At 45.0% G+C, this 23,005-nt stretch overlaps 1 protein-coding gene across 1 annotated transcript; it reads left to right on the top strand.

Moving 5' to 3' along the window:
* Positions 1-820: 820 nt before the first annotated feature.
* On the top strand, positions 821-17,998 carry LOC309408190 (ligand of Numb protein X 2-like; the record flags this gene model as incomplete). The annotated part of the gene is made up of 9 exons (XM_082003967.1): positions 821-1,212; positions 3,855-4,081; positions 6,248-6,444; positions 7,779-8,147; positions 10,485-10,670; positions 11,771-11,945; positions 12,122-12,332; positions 17,172-17,330; positions 17,863-17,998. Exons 1-9 carry the CDS (start codon positions 824-826, stop codon positions 17,996-17,998), a joined length of 2,049 nt encoding a protein of 682 aa, XP_081860093.1. The 5' UTR covers positions 821-823.
* Positions 17,999-23,005: the final 5,007 nt, after the last annotated feature.

Genomic DNA, 23,005 nt, shown 5'->3' with positions numbered 1-23,005 from the left:
CCTTTGTGTTATGTTACAACAAACTGTTATGTGGACAATTCTTTACGTTTTTTCCACTTAGGAAGCGTTAGTCTTTTTATAGGAAATCTGTTTCCATGGGTGAACTTAGGCATGGATGAGTGGGGAACAATGCATTGTTTGTTAAACTGAACTTTTTTGAAGGGAGTGGGCTTAAAAAGGAAGGAAATACGGTTTAGATTTCAGTTTCTTTTGAAATTTCTTCCTCTTCTTTTTCCTCAACCCCCACCCCCAAACACAAAATGAAAATCCAAACAACTAGAAGTCCCAAAGCTGATGTTTCACCATACATATCTTTAAAATATTAGGTATAATCTGGAAAGCCAGAGAGAAAAATTGTCAGTTTAAAAATTACTATCTTGGTTATCCTTTCTTTCCCTTCCCTCTCTGCGTTGTTCTCCCTCAGAACTTGCAGCTTTTGTCTCGGCTTTTCTAGTTCATATGCTTGGCAGGGTTTTATCTATTTTGTGTCACTGGTGTGTATAAAGTAATTTAAGCTTCAGTTTCTCCATGTGCTTAAACATTTTGCTGAATGAGGTTCTTGCGTTCGCTGATCCCTGGGTTGGTTGTTCACTGGGTTGCTTTGGAAGGAAGAACCATAAGGAAGGGTAGGTGGGGGTGAAGATACTGGGTGGGGGGGCACTTAAGGCAGGAATACAATTTATTTTTCAATTGGCTAGATCTAGAGTGGACAGTTGGCTGGAAATCTCTCTTTCTCTCCCTTTCATTAGAGGTCCTCTGCCAGACAACTACTACGTGAGAAGTTTCCTTGCTGCTGGGCCGAGAGTGCCTGACGCTGGCTATCATGGCTGATCCCGTAGCAGAAGAACATGCGTCCCAAGTTAGTGAACTCTGCTGCGAATGTGGTCAGTTCCACCTTTTGCTGGACAATCATCTCTACAACTTCCAGGATGAAGTGGACGATGAACTCATCTGCCATATCTGCCTTCAGCCTCTGCTCCAACCTATGGACACCCCCTGTGGACATACGTACTGTTTCAAGTGCCTTGAAAACTTCATGCAGGAGTATAACTTTTGTCCTATGGATCGGAAAAAGCTCTCTTTCCAGCAGTGCCACAAGTCCAGCCTTCTAGTACGAAACCTGTTGGATAAGCTGATTGTCTTCTGTCCGTTCAAGGCAGAATGTCAGCAGACAATGCAGCGGTGTGAACTAGAAGCTCATCTACAGAACAGGTGCATTCCCATTTATACAGTACATTATTGCTCCTTGTACAATGCCATCTGTCTGTTGTGCTTCTGACCAGCAAGATCCATCCTTAGAACAGTTCTTAAACTGGGGCGAGGTGGGACACCAAAGATGACAGAGGGTGAGGCCAGAAAGGTGGGTGGGTGAAGACAGCGTAATTGTGTGTATGTTAGGGAGGCCAGCTCACGTGCTACAGACGTGAAGGGCGAGGCGCTTGCATGCAAGTTGTCCGCAGACACAAAACCCATCAAATGCATATAACTTTGTGTGTCCTGATGTGGGGGACCTGACTCTGAAAATTATGATAAACATGCTTATTCTTGTTTCACTTGTGCAGAGCAGACAGACAGGCAGAAAGTCAACACTCTGGAAGCAAGGGATCGTGCAGTGTTGCCAGTTTAATTGGTCCAATTAAGATGTGCAATACATAAGTCTTTGATCCAAATAATGTAAGTCCCTCCAAGCTGCACACTATGCAGTTGCTGAATCACCTACTTACGATTCCATTATATTCTCTCTTTTGCTGAGAAAGAGAAGCAAATGAAAAATACTATTTTATTTCCTTTTTTCCCTGTTGTGCAGAGGAAGGGAGACTTTTTTTTCTTACGCTTGTCAGCAGAGATGTGTTTTGATGCTTCCATTGCTGGTTGAGCTGGTGGCAGGCAGAATATTGTAGCTTTAAAAGAAGGGCAGGTGACAAAGAGCTCTTGCCATGGTGCGTGAAGAATGCTTGTTCCTGCCTGGTTAATGATTGCAGGAAAGGGAGCTAAGTACAAGCCCTGCTGCAGGCAGAGGCAGACCTTCATTGGCAGTGTGTATTTTGCCAGTCGGCAATGAGAAATGCAACAGGCTTGTTTCCCTTCAGCTGTGTGGTAGCTTTTTGTTAAAAGCTATTACATGCCGTTTAAACAATGGCATGTTTAAAGCCAGGTCAACCAGTGTGCAGGGAACAGTTAGGCTTAGGATATCTCTGCACTTCCAGCCAAGGACGTATTCTTGTGGTTCTTGCTCGTCTTCGGTACCCATGAGCTGAGAGCTGGTGTTAGAGCCAGGGGAAGTGATGGAAGATGCTCACGTGCCCCTTTCTCTCAATCTGTGAAAGCTTATAATCGCCTTTTTCTTGAACTAACGCTTTGTCCTGCTGTCTTGTTATCAGGCAGGGCTGAATGCTTCGGCTGCAGGGACAGGGCTGCCCAGCTGTGTAGCTTGAGGCCATGGCGTCTACCAGGGCTGGGCCTTCCTCTCAGCTCTGTAAGTCTACCGTGGTCTCAGTGAACCTCTGTGCCAGAGGGATTAACAAGTGACAGGAGTTAAACACAGAAGAGGAAGGCACCCTGAAATGTTTACGTTGGGAGATCTGTCTGGAAACTGTATCATGCTCTTGTACCTGGCGTAGTTCTTTGTACCTTCCTTGGGGAGGGTGTGTTCTAAAAATTGAGGGTATTTCACCTGGGCTGTGAGCATAGAGTGAAAAGTGGAGAAAAAAAAAAAAAGTGAGGAGAAAATTACACTGGGATTTGGGTGTTCCTGTTTTTCAGTTGTAAGTGAGATTAACTGATAGCAGGAGACTCAAGGAAATAAGAAGCATCTAGAAACTTGTTTTCTTGGGGGATTTTTCTGCCCTTTGCAAAATGAATTTGTTTCTTGACATCTTAAGAGGGACATGTGCACAAATGGATCAATCGTCTTCTGTCTTTAACTTTAAGGGTCATCTTACTGCTTGGAGAATAAATGACTAGGAATAAACCAGAGGAAGTAATACTGGGATGAGACTTGTTTAGCCAGAATGTAAATAGTCAAGTTTAATTTGAAAAGTGACTCTGGTAAACACCCAATACTACTCATGTCTCTGAAAGTAAACACCCAATACTACTCATGTCTCTGAAAAGCTTTTGCATTTATCACCCTCCTTACCTGCTACCTTTTTTATAAATACCCTTGATAAAAGAGCTCGTTTTTCTTAGCTCATTTTTGCTAAGCTAGGCTGGCTGTGGTGTAGCTGCATACAGAGCGCATTTCGTTGGATGTAGAATTACTTCTTGAACCTCTGTGTGGAGAACAGTCTGTGGGATTATAAACGCCTCCTGCGTGGACTGGAGGTGGAGTGTTGTCTGAGGGTCAGTCTCATTCAGAAAAAAAATCAAAAAGGCAAGCCTTGCTTGCTGCTCTTGCATGGTACTGGTTTGTTAAAAACAAAACATAATTTAAGGCTGAGCTTGAAACTTGAGCCACTTCCTTTGCATAAAGATACAGTTCCTAGTCATCACTAAAAGGGCAGAGCTAAGTATTTGCTTATATTTTAAGACGTATTGTTTTCTTCATCGAGTGTTTTCCAGGTAAATATTTAGCAAGGGAGACTCCCATTCCTATTACAGTCTCCTTTTTTTAAATAATTTGCTTAATAATTTTGAAAGTAATAAAATAATGAGCCCGCTCTTAAGCTGATACTAGTACAAGGAGAAGCTGAAGGTCAAATGAGAATAAATTTTAGCATCTGTGATACAAGCTTTGCAGCTGATGAGATCTTGAACATGCTTCTTCACATACCTTTGTCAGTCAGCTTGCATGTGCTAGGTTAACCATGCAGGCAAAGACGAGCCACTTACAGTCACTGGCAATCTCTCTCTAGGTGTCCTGGTTTCAAGAAATACAAATCTGAATTACAGCGGAAAAAGAATCCCATTTCCAAAGGGAAGGAAGATCCCCCTACCAAGGTGGAGACAAACACACCCAAGGATCCAGAGGTACCAAGCGGAGGATCGTCACTTGTGGCAGAAAGCTCTGCAGCTGCTGTGGTATCACTAGGGACTGCAGAGCCTGGACTGGTTAATCCAGCTTTTGAGGAGACTGAAGAAGGTGAGAGTTTGATACAGAAATGTAATTATGTAATTACCTTTTTTATAATTTAAAAATGAGGTAATTATCTCAGACAATTCAAATTTTAGAGTGTCCCCAACATTCTTGGGTATCCTCAATGATATTCAGCCATTAGAGCCATCAGAGTAATCTCTTTCCTCAGCTTGCCCTTGAGCAGAAGGGAGATGCATTCATGTGCATCAGGTGTGGCAGAATCTGCTCACAAGCACAAAACTGTCTGTGCAAAACGGTTTGGAGAATCTCTGTTAGACTGCAGTGAATATTTGCATTATTCTTTGCAGAAACAAAGGCAAGCCCTGTCAATGGGTGCAGGCAGCACTGAAAGCACTTGCAGAATCATAGAATGCTTTGCCTTGGAAGGGACCTTAAAGATCCTTTAGTTCCAACCCCACTGCCATGGGCAGGGACACCTTCCACTAGACCAGGTTACTCAAAGCCCCATCCAACCTGGCCTTGAACACTTCCAGGAATGGAGCATCTACTACTTCTCTGGGCAACCTCTTCCAGTGCCTCACCACCCTCATAGCAAAGAATTTACAACCCCAAGTCTCCCAGCCTGTCCTCACAGCGGAGCTGTTCCAGCCTTCTGATCGTTGTTGTAGCCTCCTCTGGACCCGCTCCAACAGGTCCGTGTCTTTCCTGTGCTGAGGGCTCCAGAGCTGGACGCAGCACTGCAGGAGTGCCTCCCCAGAGCAGAGGGGAGGAATCCCTTCCCTCGCCCTGCTGACTGTGCTGCTTTGGGTGCAGCCCAGGGTGCGGTTGGCTTTCTGGGCTACGAGCACATATTGCTGGGTCATGTTGAGCTTCTAATCAACGAACACCCCCAAGTGCTTCTCCTCAGTGCTGCTCTCAATCCATTCTCTGCCCAGCTTGTATTTGTGCTTAGGATTGCCCTGACCCATGTGCAGGACCTTGCACTTGGCCTTGTTGTACTTCATGAGGTTCGCATGGGCCCACCTCTCAAGCCTGTCCAGGTCCCTCTGGATGGCATCCCTTCCTTCCAGTGTGTTGACTGCATCACGCAGCTTGGTATCTTCGGCAAACTTGCACTCAATTCCACTGTCCGTGTTGCTGAAGCCAAATAATTAGTAATTGGGAAATGTTCCCACTTCTTGTTAATCTTGTTAAGAAAGTTAAATGTACGGTTGGTTTCCTGGAGTGGTCAGTACATCCCTAAAGGCGTGCAGCAAGTGTGTTTTTATAACATAACTTAATGTTTGGATTAATAGTCAGCTATGAAACCCTTGCAGATAAAAGTCATCATTTCCACTTCAGTATAGGACAGCTTGCCTCGATCCCTTTTAGAAGGCAGCAGCATGGAAATCTTGGTGCTTTGTTTCAAAGTTAGTCTCAGTTTCCAGATGTGCACATGCTGGAGCTGGCAACCGCTGTGCCTGTGCCAGAGTTAATACACAGGTCGGTTTACTTCTCTGTTGGCTTTTTCCTGAAGAACACTTGGGGCAGGTTTTTGCATCTCTTGTGTGACAACTGCAGTTCACCCTGACAGGCAGCGCGCTTGGCTTCATTAGAGTGTTGTGCCTGCCTAAGTGTTGCAGTGCTGGTAGATTTAATATGATCTGCTAACAACATCTTTCATCTTCAAAGTGTCTGAGAAGCATTGCTTAGTCTTCAGTATGCTGTGAAATGGGTAGACATTACTGCTGTTTTACAGGGGGGATGGGAAAATGGGAGGAAAGGAGATTAGAGGAGGGAAGTTGCGGTGAGCTGTGGTGGTAAAGTACAGACCAGTAATTAGGTCTCGGTAGTCCCCTTTTCTAATGGGCATCATGGAATTTGGCATTTGTTATGTGTGCGCTTCTAGTAGGTCGGCTGTCACAGTAGAAAAATAAACCTCTAAATAGTAAGTGAAGCATACTGAGTGCCCTGTAATAAAACTCAATAAATAATAATGAAAGAGTTTATATTTGACATAAGCTAGGAGAAGATGGAAAACATTCTGGAGAAACTTTAAAGAAACAGGGGCTTTTTAAGTTTTTTATCTGACCTATTCTTTCCTCTCCTGACAGCTGCTTTCTCTCCAGATGCTACTTTGAACACAATCTGCCAGTGTTACAAATCTTGTGGTGCTACATGAAGGAAAATTCTATTAATGTGGTGTTTTTTCTCTTCAATTTCCACAATCAGACCTTCCTCAGAGAACTAGTCTTGTGGCTGAAACGACCACAATTGAAATTCAGCGAGAAGACCCGGAGGAAGAGCTGGGGATGAGGATAGTTGGGGGTAAAGACACCCCACTGGGAAACATTGTTGTTCAGGAAGTCTTGCAGGATTCTGTCATTGCTGCAGATGGAAGAATAGCACCTGGGGACCATATTCTTGAGGTATGTAAAACCCCACTGGTAGTCCCATTGCTTCTCCTGACTCGAGACAAGGGCTGAGGGAGGAGAGTTGCCTAGAAAAACTGGGAAATCTATACAGCTGAGGGCTTAAAAGCACTGATCAGACTTGTGTGTCAGTAGCATTGTGTGTCTGCTGGGGCTGAGAAGCAGACTTTTGAGGTTCCTTCCAGTCAAACTCATATTTACCTTGCATATTTGATAGCTTTTTGAAATTCAGACAATTTTGGCTAAATTAAAAAGATTTCTACCTGACAAATTTCACCCAGTAGCACCATTTGTCTCCAAAGGACTGTGCTCTAGTTAGGAAGCCTTATAATTGCTTGCTCTACTATGTTGCTTAAGCTGCATATTCTCAATGGGCAGGTCCAAATTTTAAGACCTTACAACTTGAAGTAAGCATCAGATATGCAATGTGAGTAATAAAGAGCACCGACCTCATACCGTGCTGACCCACGGCCAGATTTAGTTTCCAGATTAATCACGCTGCGTGACAGTGGGCTAATCGAGACAACAGAAGCTTGTATGCAGCAGTAAAGCCGAGACACAGCGAGAACTGTTAGCACCTCCCAGCTATGGCTGCCCAACCATTGACGGGCCATAAAGACCTAAGTACCTTGTTGGGCTGTGGACTTCAGTCCAGACAGGCAGCCCCACGTGCACGAGTGGCCGATACGATCTCAGAGTTGGTTTCTTAGATACACCAATAGAGTAACTTCTGTTTTACCCAGTTGAATTGTACATGTCTCAGTCTTGACTGGGCTGTAAATAGGGCAGGTCCCCCACACTTAGCAGCCCTATTAACATCCTAAAAGAAGACTGCACAGAGTCTTATGTGACAACAGACAAAAGCAAAAAGTAGCTTCTCGGAGTTACCTTGGTAAAAGTGTGATTAGACTGATGATTCCAGAGGCCTGTAGACTACAGACCGCTCCTCAGCTTAAAAGTGAGGATGAGTAGTCTCCAATTTGAGTCTTCACCAAGTGTGTATTGAATGCTGGAGGTTAAGGGAAAGCAGTTCTACATTGCCATGGGATGGATGTAATGATTTAATACTTCGCAGTTTCAGATTTTTTAGTGATGTGAGTTGTCCTGTCTTGTCCCTGTCCTCAGCTATTCACCATCAATTATGGTCTAACTTCATCTCCTTTCTTCTACATTCTTTTTTAGAAAGCTCTGTTCTCTGATGTGCATCAGAAGCATCTGCATTGCACAGGGAGTTGTACATCCTGTCTCCAACTTTGTGATGTTCCACACTGCGGACAGTGCCTAAATTATGTAGGTTCTGATTAGTGACTCTGGCTTGTTTGTCTTTCTAGGTGAACGGCGTCAACATCAGCAGCGTGACTCACTGCCAAGCTGTCTCCTTCCTGCGCCACCCAGGTCCTGTTCTCCACCTCATGGTCCTGCAGGAGAAGGGTTTTTCCAATAAGACTGCACAGCAGGATTCCACTTCTGCTACAAATCGGGAAGTGATCCACGTTACCTTGATAAAGAGAGACCGATCGGAACCCTTGGGAATCAAACTGATCAGGAAGACAGATGAGGCTGGGATTTTTATTCTAGATCTGTTGGAGGGAGGTTTGGCAGCCAAAAATGGAAAGCTGAGTCGGAATGACAGGGTCCTGTCAATAAATGGCCAGGATTTGAGGCAAGGAACGCCTGAGGCTGCTGCGCAGATAATCCAGGTAATTTATGACACGGTGAGCTTGGATGGCTAATGACTCTGCAGCTGTCTGCATTGATGGCAGGGCTCCTGTTCTGACCCAAGGGCTAACAGAACACACTAGAGCAAACTGCATTCCCTGAAATATCTCTTTGGGAAAGTGACTTCCCTCCGGATGTGTGGGAAGCACTGCTTCCAAATGAAGATAAACATGAAGAGTGGGAATCCGTCGTGAGTCATCTCTGACAAGCGAAGCCATTGCTTATGGCACTTCAGTTCAGCTAAGGCAATTGGATCTCCTTTGTGGTGTGGTGTTTGGAGCCTTTCTTGCAGAGTGGATATTTGTATGCGCTGTGTGGATGCGCAGCAGAGACAAGGAGAGATTAGGACGGCCTCTCGTGCTTCAAACAGTCAAACCGAAGGGGCTTGTTGGGAGATGTGATAGGCTGGCAGCACAGAACAGAACCCTTTTGAGCGATTTGAAGCCCTCTCTCCCCATTTTGCCTGTATTTGGGAAGGGAGTCTAGAAAACCTGAGGCACTTCAGACTAAAAACATTCTAAAATACTAAATGGGTAGAGGAGAGGTGGCCTTTCCCTGCACAATAGAATGCACTCCTGTTGCAGCATGCCGAATGTTTTGGTGAAAAGCAGTGGGCAAGGAATTTTGGTTAATGATTAAGGATCGCTACGTGTGCAGCAGACATCATGTAGATCAGTTTAAATTCTTTATCTCCCTAGGCGATGACCTCCAGTTTCTGCTTTTATCTAAAGATCCTGACACAATACATCTCATCACATACTGTTTATATCCCGGGAAGGATCTGAGGTCAGCAGTGAGGGAGAGCCAGTTCTTTTCCTGGTAATCGGCAGAGGAAAGCAGTGTCATGGGAGAAAAGAAGAGAAAGAGCAGAGTTCCAGTACTGAGATCCTTTTTTATGTTATATATGTGATTCCGTTCTATGGCCTCTTAGAATTTTGTTTGCATCCCACAAGTGCTGCTGTATTTCTGTTGTAACGTGCAAACATAACTCCCATATGAGGAACTCTTTCATGATCCCAATGAAATCAGTAACCAAAGTCTCAGAACTGGCTTCATTAGGTTTGGGGATTGAGTTCTTTTTGAAGTGACATTTGTGTAAAGCCGTGACAGTTCTTCCGAGGGCTAATTCAAATTCTTGGTTAAATGTAATTTTAATTTTGATTGCAAACCATTTGCAGAAAAGAGTCCTTCTACCTGTACTGTAAAGTACCATTTACAGATACATATATATGGACAGCCATACGTACTGTACATAGACTGGTACTCCTGGTTGAAGGGGAGGGCAAATCCCCATCTTAGGACGTGATGATTACAATATGTTTTATGAAGGCATGGATGTGTGCCAGCTTCCCTGGAAAATTGCTCTATCTGAAGTGATTTTGGATGCAAGCTGCTTTTAAATTCTGTTTCAGAAAACAAAACTCTCCTGTCCTAGTTTAAAAAGAAAAAAAAAAAACCCAAAAACCCAAAACAGTTGATGCAGTCCCTTTTCTGAGGCCAGGGAATTCGCTGCTGCCAGGGTGCTGTGGCACCAGAGGAACAGGGTCCCATGTCAAGAAGCGAGAGCAGCAACCGTACTTCTCTCATCCATTGCAGGAAATGCCCCAAGTAAGCACACACGCCTTACCCCAGTGGAGTCCTTCACAATAAGGTTTTGTCAAATTATCTGAAAGAACAAACCAAGTTAGAAGAGCAGGAACAATAGTGAATACTTTCCCTGTAGTTCTGCGGAGGCCAGACATATAGCTGGTTAAGTGTTTAATTAGCAGCTATCTTAGACAAAAGGTCATGTCTTCAGGTACTCTGGGAAAAAAAATGGGTGGGAGATGGTGAACAATAGATGTAGTACATAAGCTGGGAGGGAAAGAGTTTTAACGAGTTTCTTCACAATAAAAGAAAAAGCATCCAGTGCTCGTCTCACAGCCATCCGTCATATGGACCAGTCAGTGTTCTAGCTCTGTTCATTTTGTATCACAATACAATACACTATTTTGGTTATTTGTACTGAAGTGGAGGAATTAATCATCCCTTTCCGCTTTCTCTTGTTTGGCATTTGTTGGGGAGGGAGGCAAGAGTGAAGTCTGCCTCTACTCCTGTTCCTTCTGACTAACGTTTACTAATCCCTTTTTTCTTTTCATGGTAGGATTCTGTGCCTCTTCACAAAAAACATTGCATCGTGTTGTACGGCCCTGTTTCAGACCCTTTGCAGAAACTGATGCCAACCCTTCTCTCTCCCAAGAAAATGACAAGAGCTGTCCCTAATGTCCAATTTATTTCTCTATGTTTTATTTACACTTTTTTTTTGTTTCTGCTGGCAGACCACGGAATCAAGAGTGAACTTTGTGGTCTTGAGGCAGCCAGGCGTGCAGCTTTCGGACCCGGTAGAAGATGGCAGCACATCAAATAACAGCAGCAGCAGTAGCAGCAGCAACGGAGGGAGCCCGGTGCACCATCGGAGGCGACTAGATCAGAATCACTATAGACGAAAATCTAACTACCAGAAGGTAAGTTTTATAAACAATGGCAAAAGTGCTGGTTATTCTTGGTTTTAGCAGATCTACTAGGTTTGCTCTGTGATGGTGATTTATCACATAAGACCGATTAGTAGCTCTGTTTCTTCTTGAGCTATTGAAAAGCAGCAGGTTTGTGGCTTTTGGTACTGGAGAACCATACATTTGACATCTACTGGGAAACACAGTTTTTAGGGAAAAAACGTGTCAAAATTTCTTCAAATGTCTGTAATGTTGATGCAGAATTAGTGTTTAATCCTTTCTTGTCTGGAAAGGGCAATGGGAAACTTACCATCCATGAGACACTTGGGACTTGCTTCTCAACATCCATCAAGCACAACATGTTCAGGGTATTGCACGATGACACTAAGTTATGCTTCTGGTTTAGAGCTAGAGGGCTTTATAATACAGAAGTAGAAACTACACAAATTACACAGTAGTGCTCTTGTGACTTCAGCATTTCGTCTGCCATCTGTTTGCAAAGTATAACAAACGGCATGAGCAAGAGGAGAATCGCCAGTCTGTTGTACCAAGAGAGATTTGCTCTATGTTTAGAACTTCCATTTGAGTGAGAAAACACCGAAGTCTAAGCAGTTGTAGCAAGTTTAAATGTCTCTGGAGTTTAGTAAGTAGCTGTCATAAATGGCTGGAGTGTGGTTCCTTGATTTAAATCCTAGAATATCATTTACATACTGTTTCTACAGCAATTGCTCTAATGTGTGCTTTCACTGCAACCTAAACATTTAGTAGTAGTCAGAGAGAGGTTGATTGCTTGATATGAGTGGCCTTGAAATGAGTTTGTAGCTTGTTCCTCAGTGCAAAATTGTTCTCCTCAGAGTCAGCATCTCTGTACAGCAAGTGAATGTGGGATCACTATGAGAGCAGTGTCTTGGTCATGGTGGTATCGCTTTGGAAATACAGGATAGTATTTCTACCCAGAGCAAGTACATGAGAAGCTGACTTTGCCATCCAGCAACATTGCTGAAACATTGTGGATTAAAGATACAAGGTGTTTTGTTATTTTCTTCCAGATCTGGGCTTCTCATGTTAATTGCATTAATGAAGCTGCATTTTGTAATGTCATTCCTTTGTAGGATTTACCTCAGGGATACATAAGTCATGAAAAGACAGTTGCAATAAAAAAGGAACCAAAGGAATCTTTAGGAATAACAATTGGAGGTGGAAGGGATAACAAAAACAAGCTCCCCATATATGTAACAAGTGTGCAGCCCATCGGATGCCTCTTCAGGGATGGCAGAATCAAGCGAGGTAAGGAGGCTCTTAGACCCTTTATCCTTTAGGAAGTTTGTCTTTTTTCTTTTCAGTGCAAGTTGGACTTGGACACTGAAGTGAGGCTGGAAACAGGGGTTCCACATGAGACCCTGAGACAGAAATGGGCTTCATAGTAAGAGGTCTGTAATAATCCTATCTTATTTAATCAACAGGAGATGTACTTTTGAGCATAAACGGCATTGATTTGACTCATCTGAACTACTATGAAGCTGTCTCGGCACTGAAATCTAATGCAGCTTCCCACTCAGTCACACTGAAAGCCTTGGAAATCCTTTCTCTGAACTCGACAGAGCCGTCTCCGGACATCAGGGAGCAAGGATTCAGCTGGTGTCCCCTCTGGATCACATGGCTTGGCTTGCCCAGGTACGTTTGTTCGGTGACTGTATAGAGATCTGTTCAGTCACAGAGCTGACTTCACTCAAACGCTAGAAATTACTTGCTTTGTTGGTTGACTTGGAAGCATTACTGGTATTCTCATTTAGCTCTAAGGCAGTGGAAAGCCTTGTTTGTTAGTGAGATCGCAGTATAATGAATGCATAAGAAACGTCCACTGCTTTTTATGGCGTGACCCATCATTCCCCCACCTTTGTTGGACAGTATCCATATTTCAGAAGTTCCTGAAAATCTTTTTTTCTAAGAGAACTGACACAGAAAAAGAGAAGCATAGATTCTGTCATTTGAGGCACTGAGTTGACATATAGTCAATGTAGATACAGCCACTGCTAAAATATCATTAACTGAAATCACTCTGTGGCTCTTTCTGGATCGCATAGCAAAAGCCAACAGCTACCTGTGCTGTTGTGTAGTTTCTAATCTGATCATGTCAGTTGGGGGCAGGCATTCTTTCAGTCTAATTCTTTTTGGCTGTCATAATTGCATCATCTTTAGCACGAAGCCGAAATGAGTCTGAATAGTTCCATTTTCCTGCTACAAAGCTTTGGAGCGTAGATTTAGCACAGATTTTATCAGCAGCATGGTAGGTTCCAGATGACAGGGCTGGAGCTTTGAAAGCTTGAATCTCCATTTCCTTCCTGGAGAGGTGAACCTCTGCTTTGCTGTGGTTTCATCAAAATACATTCAGCTGTGAAAGGCAGAGTCTGCTGTCATTCCAGCTGACTGGAGGAGGATTGTGCAGGAGATGCACGTGGAACGGTAAAGCCAAACCCTTCTGTGGGAAGCTCGGATTATGTACCGCCTTGTTTCTTGAGGCACCTGAAAGAAGAAATACTAAAAAAGCCTCTGTTACGTTACCCTTGTGTTACTTAGCAGCCTGTAAATGCTAAACAAAACAGCCCTAGGAAGGCAGCTTTTGTGTCTTGAGCGACTGTAACTTGGCTTATCCTCAGCACCGTCCTACTGGTTTCCTGTGCTCTCCCCGGGAATCAGCCCACCCAGCCTGTGCAGGCCCAGTGTGAACTAGCCTGAGCTGCACCTGGATAGCCCAAACCCCAGTACGAACCCGCAGATGCTGGCTGGTGTTTGTTCCTCATGGGTGCTCCTGTGGTGAAGCACAGCAAGGCAAAACCTGGCTGTACCTTCTCCCTTCTTCCTTTTCCAATTTCTTTGGATGTCTGGTGGCTTGCGGCTTCACCACGCTTTCTGCTACGGGGACTGGAGTCCACTCGTTGCTCACTGGTCACCTGCCTTCATTGCGAGAGTATACTGACATTACCTGCCGTTTAATAAACTGCTTGCAATTCTTTTGCTGCTGGTATTAATGTTGGCTCCCCTTCATTTGACAGTTACTGTACCTTGCTACTGAAGCAAGGAGCAATGATTTCAGACACCCTTTCTGCTCTTCAGTCTTCCTTTCTTACTCCGACCTGAGTTCAGGCATCTGAATTTGTCTGCCGTTCTTCTGTGGGTGTGAGGGTGGTTAGGAGGCACAAAGCAAGGTTACTTCATTTCAGGATCTGACAAAATCTTCCTTCTTGTTTCCAGTAGTAAAAATGGCTGTAATTCTTGTGCTTCGTCACTCATTTTCCCATCCGCTCACAGTAAGACGTGGTAGCAACTAGCTGGTTGTCCATAAAATGAATGATTTCCCTAAAGCCACTAAGAATCTGCCTTTCAGCTAAGCAAGGTGTTTATATTTGACATTGTGGCTGGCACAATCATATTACTTTAAATTATTGCTTGAGAATCCATAAACTGAAACGGCATCCTTGTTTTGTCACCTGGAAATGTTCAGGGTGGCTCTACGCTAGCATTTTCGTTTGGCTCAGGAATGCGCCATTGAAGCGAGGATCCAGTTGTCCTCACTTGCTGCATTTTGGTTCACATTGCAGAGAGAGGTCTTGACCCGCACAAACAAGGTTCCCTTTGAATGGGACTGGACCAGAAGTGCTGCAGAGGAATGCCCATTGCACTCTGGCACGAACAGGGTCTGTTCATGTGTACCACACTGACACTAGGTTACAGAAAATCCTCTGAACTGTACCAAAACTAGCCCTTGTGTCCTCAGCACCAGTTGTTTCACTCAGATCCGTTCCTTTTGGGCTGCCCTGCTAAAATAGAGGTAGCCTCAGCTTGCTAAAACATTTTGCAGTACAGTATGAAAATTTAAAACTTATTGCTGATGGCATGTGCAATTTTGGTTTTGTTCAGCCTTTTTTTTTTTCCCCCCCAGTTACTATTCTGATCCAGCAGAAATATCCTGTATTTCTTAGAAGAACCCATGTATTTCTTTCTAGTTTGAAGCTGAACTTTATGCTGAAAGACCAGAGTCAAAATTAGTGCTCAAGGCTAGGGAATTCTATTCAGTCATTGCAACACTTGGGCCACAGTGTTTAATTCTAGCCTGGATTCTTCTATCTCTGGTTTTCTGTTTGTGTCAAATACTGTCTGTCATCTCGGCACGCTCGGTGATGTGCTGTGTCTGAAATGTGGAGCCCCTGTAGCCATCCTGCGGAACTCGGGTTATGTGCTGCTGAAGGGTTTTAGGAGAGATTACAGCCCTGGTCCTGTGCTTCCTTGGGACCCTGGGTAGCATCTTGGGTCACGTTCTTAGCAAAAGAAAAACACTCTGCGCTCCTAAGGCTGCTTTCACACTGCAGCACTTGGTGTGTAACCTTGGAGCATCTTCCACCTCTGACCATGGCCAGTGCTGCACACTTCCAATGAAGACACAAACATCTCCATACGAGGGGCAGTGTAGTAGTAGTTTTCTACCTAACCTCAGCCAACAAGTGTTGGCTCTACTGAACCAGGTGGCTGGTATCTTTCTTGCATTTTTTGGTCTTGTAATACAGCTGTGGGTAGCTCTGCTGTCGTTGTAAACTTATTCCTTCTCCATTCTTTGCTTTGCTATTAATTGGTGGCAGTGAGTGTTCCAAGTTAATTGTATGCTACTACTTATTGCTCCTCAACATTTAGCGTTAGTATATGTCACAAGAAGACAGCATAGGAGCTTTATGTGATTTCTTCATAGTATTATGTTAAATGAGTATCAGCTACTGATAGTACAAAATACCATCTCAAAATGCTGGTTTGGAAGGGATGTGTGTCCTAATTCATTGCACACTGAATCCTACAGATATGAGAAATACCAAGTTTACAGATTGATTTATCTTTTCTCTCTGAAAGCTTTGACTCCTGAAAACAAGAACGATGCACAGGGTGGCTTATGATAATACTCAGGGGGTGGAAAAGCAGTTTTCCGCCTGCCTTCTTCCTGGAAGCCAGTCTCCATGAAGTCTGAGCTCTTTCTGCAGCACCTGCTAGGTGCTCCCTGCCGCAGCCACACTGGAGCGGCGCGCTCCGCAAGGGATGCAGAACTGCAAACTCAGCAGGCTGTTTGTCACAATAAAACTTGCACCTTTACTTTCTGAGAAGCCTAAAATTCGTTTCCCACAGTCATTTTCCATTATAGTAAATGAATGTTTCTCTTCCTAAAAACCCTTTTTCATACAGAAAACTGATTTCTAGCACACAGCTTTTTCCAGCTCTTGGAGAATGTGTCCAATGTTTTTTACTAATGTTCTATGCTGATATAGCACTTACCACTCTTGCTCTCTGGGCTATTTATTTGCACTAGAGGCCATATACATTTCTCATAGTTGTGCTTTTACACTCGTCTTGGTACCAGTAGAAGAAAACCATGGAAGCATCAGTAAGCTAGAGCTGGGTCTTCCAGTGTTTATGTGTGAAGAACTCGTACAGAGTAGATTACAGTGTGAAAGTAGATAATTGGATCTTTCTCCTAGTGAGAAGTTAACTGAGAAAGGCTTTTGAAATCTGGAACGTGTCTCTAAACTGCTGAAGCAAAGCCCTCAAGGCGAAAACGTTTATTAAGAAAAGTTTAGCTGCTGGAATTCCTCAGTGGGGCAATCAGCAGCAGTTTCACACAGCATAGCTCTGGCAGCGCCTCGGTGCCAGAATGGAACCTGACTGTGAGCCAGAGCACAGGAGCCGCTTGCGTGCACTCCTGCCACACCTTTTCAGACGCCTCGCAAAGGCTTTGCACGTCTTTGTCCTACAAACTCGGGGAGCAAGTGCTGCTAGCACCGATAGAGCACGTTCTCCAAGGCAGCCCTGGCATCGGAGATATCCCATGCTTACTGGGAAGACGTACCTCAGTGGCTGGCATTCAGCCGCAGCGCTCTGCGATCTCGCTCCGCACAGCACTCTCTTCCTGTGCACAGCAGTCCTGGGTGGAGGTCCTGCAGGAAGGACCTTTCGTATTCCAGTTTGGTAACGAGTAGAAGAAAGGCGGCCATACCTCCTGTGTCGGCTTTCTGTCAGCGATAGGTAGCTGCTGAATGCCTTCGCTGTACCAGGCTTGTAGTATAGAGATGGAATAAAAGAATAAGCTCGATTCTCACCTATGGCATGGGTATAACTGCTGTTCCTGATTAATATGGTTTTGTCACTAGGACTGTGCATGCTCATTAGTAGAATTCATGGGAGTTATTCATTAATCTTTCGGGTCACAAAGCCCTTCGGTAATTTTCTGTTAACTCTTAAACTAGCCCTAACAATACTGAGAGAAGATTTCTAAAGGACTGGCATCTTCAGAGTTGAGAATTATCCCTGCAACATGCCCTGCAAAGCGGTTGCCTCAAGTCCTTAAAAGAAAGAAAAAAATGAGGCTGTTACATAGCTGTGCTTTCTGCAAGGGCGAACATAAATTTCTGGTCAGGCAGTTTTCCTTGAAACATTCTCATAAGCTTTCTCTGTTTTTGACCGCACCTGTCTTCACAGCTACCTTCACTGCTGTCAAGATATTGTCCTTAGTAAAGGTAACCTGGAAAGCTGGGGCTTCAGCATTGTTGGAGGCTTTGAGGAGAGCAAAGGAAATCAGCCATTCTTCATCAAAACCATAGTGCCTGGGACTCCCGCCTTCCGAGACAGGAAACTGAAGTACGTATGCACGGCCCTGGGGCTCTCTGGTGTTTGTCAGAAACTCTTATCGGTACTTAAGTCAGCATGACGCTGTTTTACTGAGGGGCTGTCTCTTACCCTTTTAACTGGCTGAGCTAAAAGTTAATGACTTCTAATTCTTAGACACTCATTTGTCGTAACAAACCAAGTCCTATGTTAATGGGTGGTTTGGCTTCTCTATAAAGGTGCAACTAAAAGGAATTACACAGTTACACTTTAAAAGGCTGTCAAGGTTTTAATTGAGTAATTAGATAAAAGTAGGAAGGGGATGTTTGAGATGAATCTTGGATAACTGGCCAGCTGGTCACGCTGCCGGTGACCCTCACTGCCGTGTCTCACTCAACTGCCAGCAGTGTCCTCCTCCTTTGACTCAGAAGTGAAAAAGTTGCTTCACCAAGGAGTTGATGATCTTGGCTCAGGGTGGGCTAGATGACCTTGGGGGTCCTAAGGTGCAGTGTTAACAGTAATTAAATAAATCCTGACAAGCATGTTTCCTGTCTCTTTTGATTAGGTGTGGAGATGAAATAGTGGCAGTAAATGGAGTGCCAGCAATAGGAATGAGCAACTCGGAACTAATCCCCATGCTGAAGGAGCAAAGGAACAAGGTCACACTTACTGTGGTGTCCTGGCCAGGAAGCCTCGTGTGAAAGCTGCAACAAAACACACAACAGTTCCAGGTATCAGCTGGCCATCACACAAAGCTAAACATGTGACAGATAAACCAGGTGACTGCTGAACTCTTGCTACATGGTGTATTGCCATGGAAGACTTTGAGCTTCCCTTTCAGAGAAAACATTTCTTTACTCTGCTGAGGTTATTAACAAAGCTGGTTGATGCATTCAGAGTAATGGTTAATGCGAACAGTTGTTGTAGCTTCCTGGGCTCATTAAAGCTCTTTAGGATTGGTGTTGCAGAGAAAGCTCTTTCTCTAGTGTTTCTCTACAAATTGCCTTTGAGGTGCTTTCCATTTAATACTTTGAACAGGTTAAAACAGGTGTGATGGTCCGATATCCCCTCCTAGTTTAATACAGTCCTGCTACTGATCCCCGACTGCCATTTTTGGACAGTGAGTCATTTTATGCACGCTTTTAAAAGCCACTAATAAAACTTGTAAGGATGGGAACCCAATTAAGCAGTTCCTATAGCTGCCAGTCTCGATATTTTTAGGTTACTGAAACCTAATGAATGTGTTTATGTATTAAAAAACCAATTGTAACTCTCAGAGCAGACCACTGGAGAGCTGCTAGGGTAGCATCCTGGAGTTGTGCTGACTTGCATGAAGGTTCTGTCACCAGGTAGCTGTTGCAAATCCCCATTTTGCCACGAATCCTGATTTAGACTCTTGAAGGAATCAGCAAAAGCGGCTTCATTGACTAAGTTCGATGGTAAGGTTCACTCTGTAACTTACCCCACAAAGGCTGCAACGATTCGAAACTACCCAGCTGCAAATCAAAGTTACCATACTATAAGGCTATGTGTGACACCGATCGCTTACCAAAGATCTGCTGTTGGTGAAAGCACCTCTCAGCCTCAAGGAGCAACCCTGAGAGGTGTCGCAGCTCAAGGGGAGGTCACCGCTGCTTAGCAGGGAGAGCTCAGGAAAGGCTCACTTTGGCTGTCATATTTATGGAATAAAGTGGTTGGCTCATAGTCAAGTTACAGGTGCTGGAAAAGGTACACAGGAGCCTCCTTGTACCCACAACTTTCTTTGTTCCTTGGTAAATGAATGTCACCGTGTGTCAATCGCGTGATCGGTGTGCCAAGCCCTCGTGCATCAATGCCAACTGTGTCACTGCTCCTGTGGGGGTTTTCACAGAACAGACTGGAACTGGAGTTGTTCTGGGCCCAGTTATGGCTTAGGCCTTTACCTCCCCTGGAGCCCCTACCAAACCACCGCTAGTTTGGTTAAGGAGCTGAGCGCATCTGGCAGTAGCCAGAGAGAAGGAATTTGTTTAATTTTCATCCCTTTCCTCAGTTTGGTTTCCCTGCTTTTTATGACTTGATAAAATGACTGGCTTTTCTCACAGAAGGCAGACAATTAAGTAAACAGGCTTGTTAAGAGAAACCTCTGTCACAGGCTGCTGTCTTACTTTTATCAGTTTCTCAGCGCTGAGATGCAGACTGAAGGCAGGGGGGAGGAGGATGTACCTGACACAGTACCTGTAGGCTCAGGCACGTGAGATGAGCTCCTGCAGTTCTGTTCACGTCACTTGCAGGCTCAGGGTAAGCTCAAAGGGGCCTGGGCTGCCTCGGCCACGTCGTACCAACTGTATGACACAAGCCGCCTCCCGAAGGACAGCGTGCCCCCTTTGCCCTCAGAATGGTTAAAATTTCCAATAAAAGAATTGAAGCCAAGGCTGGGGGGTTGAGCTACGACACCTTGCTAAGTTCCTACCTGGAAACTCCACGTGAAGCAATTCCCTCCCTTTTGAGAAGGCTGTTAATCAGCAGTAGAAATGAGAGATCTTTCTTGAACCAGGTTGCATTGACAGACATCTTTCCTCTTCCGCACCTTTTATGGGGCCAGCTCAGATTACAAGAATGAAAGGAGTTTCTCTGCCCTGTAAAAATGCTACCTAGAAAGAGTGTTTAATTCTTTGTCGTCGTAAACTGACTGCAGGCAAGCACCCATCATTGTCTTAAGCAGAGCTTTTCTTAGGGCTGGCTGCTTCGTAATTAGCTATTACTGCACAGTAGAATTGTTCCCTGCTAGATGACTGACTTAGTTGCTGACGTACAGCATGACTTCACTTCCCCTGTTAGCGTAAGGCAGCACGGAGCAGGGCCTGTTATCAGAGCCTATTACACAGAACGAGTCACCAGTCATCACCAAAGCTTCCCTGGCACACGGTGTGGCCTCTTTGGTTGATAAATACCTCTATGGACTTTGACAGCAGAAACGGCCCGTGGCCAGCTGGGCTCTGGGGCCTTTTCCCTGTTGTTCCTACTGAACACCGAGAGCAAAATAATTCAAAAGTCAAGTCAGAAGGGTGCCTGTGGAAAACTAGTCACTCGACCTCTGACATGAAGGAACAGAAAAACCTGAAGCCGTTTTTGTCTCTTTCCAATCAATGTGCAGAATCTGTGCCTGGTAAGGAACAGTAAATATTTATGTAGCTAGAGAGAGGGTGATTCCTACTGAGCAGAACCAAATGTCACTTGCATGAAGTACAGTAGGAAGACAACCATGCAGCTGGTGGTCAGACAGTTCAAGTGAAGAGGATGCTGTAGAAGGCAGCACAATTCTTCCTATTCCTCCATTGCGTTTCAAGGTGCCTTCAACTTCACCAAAATGTCTTAGTAATTTAAGTATTGTTTCCAAGATCAGCTTGTTAATAGATGTTGAATTTGTTTTGATGCCTTTATAAATTATTGTAATATTACTGAAAAACATTGTTAGGGGTGTTTTTTTAACCTTTCTTTCTAGTGTACCAGCTAACGCCCCCAGAGTAGGTCACCTCAACAGCAGATACTCCTCCAAGAAGCCAACCTTGTGAGGCAGGAAATAGTGTAATTGTCTTCTGCGGCTCCCCGGGACACAGCTGGACTATCCTGAAGTATACTGTGACTGGGGAAAACAACCTGAACGAAAGTAAATCCCACATACCCTTCCCCTTAGTTGTACCCCTCCTCCTGTCTGGCTGCAGCCCACCAGTGACTGTGGGGCTCAGAACCGACTGGGCTGAAAAGCTAACCCAGGGAAGAAATAAAGCTTTACTTAACAAGGCTTAACTCCCCGATCCGGCGTGCTGCACAGCTCAGCAACTTGGAGGCAACGCTGGGGCTGCCGCTGCTGCTCCCAGAGGCACTGCATGTCCAGGCTGGGGCCTGGGTTAGGTTTTGGTGTGATTTCTACTACAGCAGTACAGGCAGCACGCAACACCCCTGACTGGGATGGTGATGTCTGATGCTCTGGGAGGAAGACATCATTGCCATTAACCATGTGCTGCACAAGGAAGTTAGCTTCTCCTCCTCAGGGCCGTGCCTGTTTCATACTGGCAGGAGCCGAATGACTTGCCAGAGGCTCCCCTCGCTGCCTTCACGTGGAGAGAAGGTGTAAGCTGTCTGGCACTGGTGTAGTAAGGCTTGTGCAAGGGCTCCTCTCCGGCTGTGGAGTCCAGCCTCTTGCCAATACCTGGCACCTGTGGCGTTCTGCACTTAGTGATGCCTGCTTCTTAGCTCCAGCTTTGCTCCAGTATGCGTACTGATACCACCAGCCCAAGAACTGCCCTCTTTCCTGTGAATTTATTAGTCACCATTCAGGGAACATGACCATGAAACCTGCAGTAGTTACCTGATGCAAGTAAAGATTATTTCCAAAGCCCTACCTTTAGACTTCTCTAATACATTCATGGCAAACATTCCACCTCTATTTAATTAAAATAAAACCATTTCAAACTATTTCCCTTAAATTCACAGCTGCTTCTGGCAGCGTGAGCCTGCTAACATCAGAGAAGGACTTGGGTCTACCTGTAAAAACATTCAAAAACCACAAGAGGAAGCTGCAGCACTGACTCGCTGATCCAAGATCTTCCATCCCCTCTCCCACAGCCCCAGCAGTAAGCCCAGGTGCAGAGGGATGCAGGATGGCTGCTGACCACCATAAATTACACCTATTTACAGGTTGAATAGCTCCTGTCACCTCCACAGCATGACAGACATAGGGAGTGGGTATAGAATAGCTCTACCCACCCACATACAGGCACCACGCTCACCTTAGCATGCAAAAATGGAAGAAATATTACTTGGCTGGGGCACAAACCCTAGGCCTACCTCCGCATAAAACTAGAACCAGGGGAAAACGCTGGCAAAAGACAAGCAAAAAACTCGTTCAGAGTGGCCTGGGGGCCACCACCTGGCCTCTCCCTCAGTGCTACCTGCCCTAGCAATTGCAGAGTTCCTGTTCTGGAGAAAAAATAAATACCAGATTGTGTAATTACAGGGTACGGGCTCGCTCTGGGGGCACAGGGAAGGATGCCTGGCCCCTCTCCCACTTGACGCTCCCACGCCATGCCAGCAAGCCCACGCTTGGGAAGCGGCGGGTGGGCACCTTTGTTGTTGCACTGCAGACAGGCGTGTTTCCAGGGGCCATGTACCCATCGAGTCCTTCTCCCCGGTTTGGTTTTGATTTCTCCTCCGCCCACACCATGCCACAGCTTGATAAAAAGCAAGTTTATCCCAAGTTCCTGAAAGCTATCAGGCAATGGCAGCTGAAACCCGCTCCGACCCTAGGAGGAGCGTGCCAGAGCGGGGATTCCTACAGCTTGCCTCTCGGCCAGGCACCACTGCGCTCGCCTGATGCCCAGCAAGGCTGTATTGCTAAGTCGCAATGTTCTACCAGAACTCCGCCACGGCTGCAGAGGGAGGAATGTTTTGAAGCCTGATTTCAGGCCTTGCCCTTTAACTCTGGATTAGTGCATGCACATTTCCCATGATCTCAAAGGACATTTAAAAAGCAACATTAAAACCAAACAAAAACCTCACTCTTTTTTCTTCTCCCCAAATGCACTGTCATAGCATATAGAGTGTTACCATAGCGCTATAGGGGCACAAGTCCCTCAGGCTGTAAGCTTCACATGACACTCAGACTTGCAAGATTACAGTAAAATAAAAAAGTTTCAGAACCATATTATTTTAGGGCAAAGATTTAAGAC

This window comes from Phaethon aethereus (genome assembly GCF_964289735.1).
Source record: "Phaethon aethereus genome assembly, chromosome: 10".
NCBI lineage: Eukaryota > Metazoa > Chordata > Aves > Phaethontiformes > Phaethontidae > Phaethon > Phaethon aethereus.
Note: the sequence above shows the minus strand (reverse complement) of the source record. Positions and strands in the feature narration are given on the sequence as shown.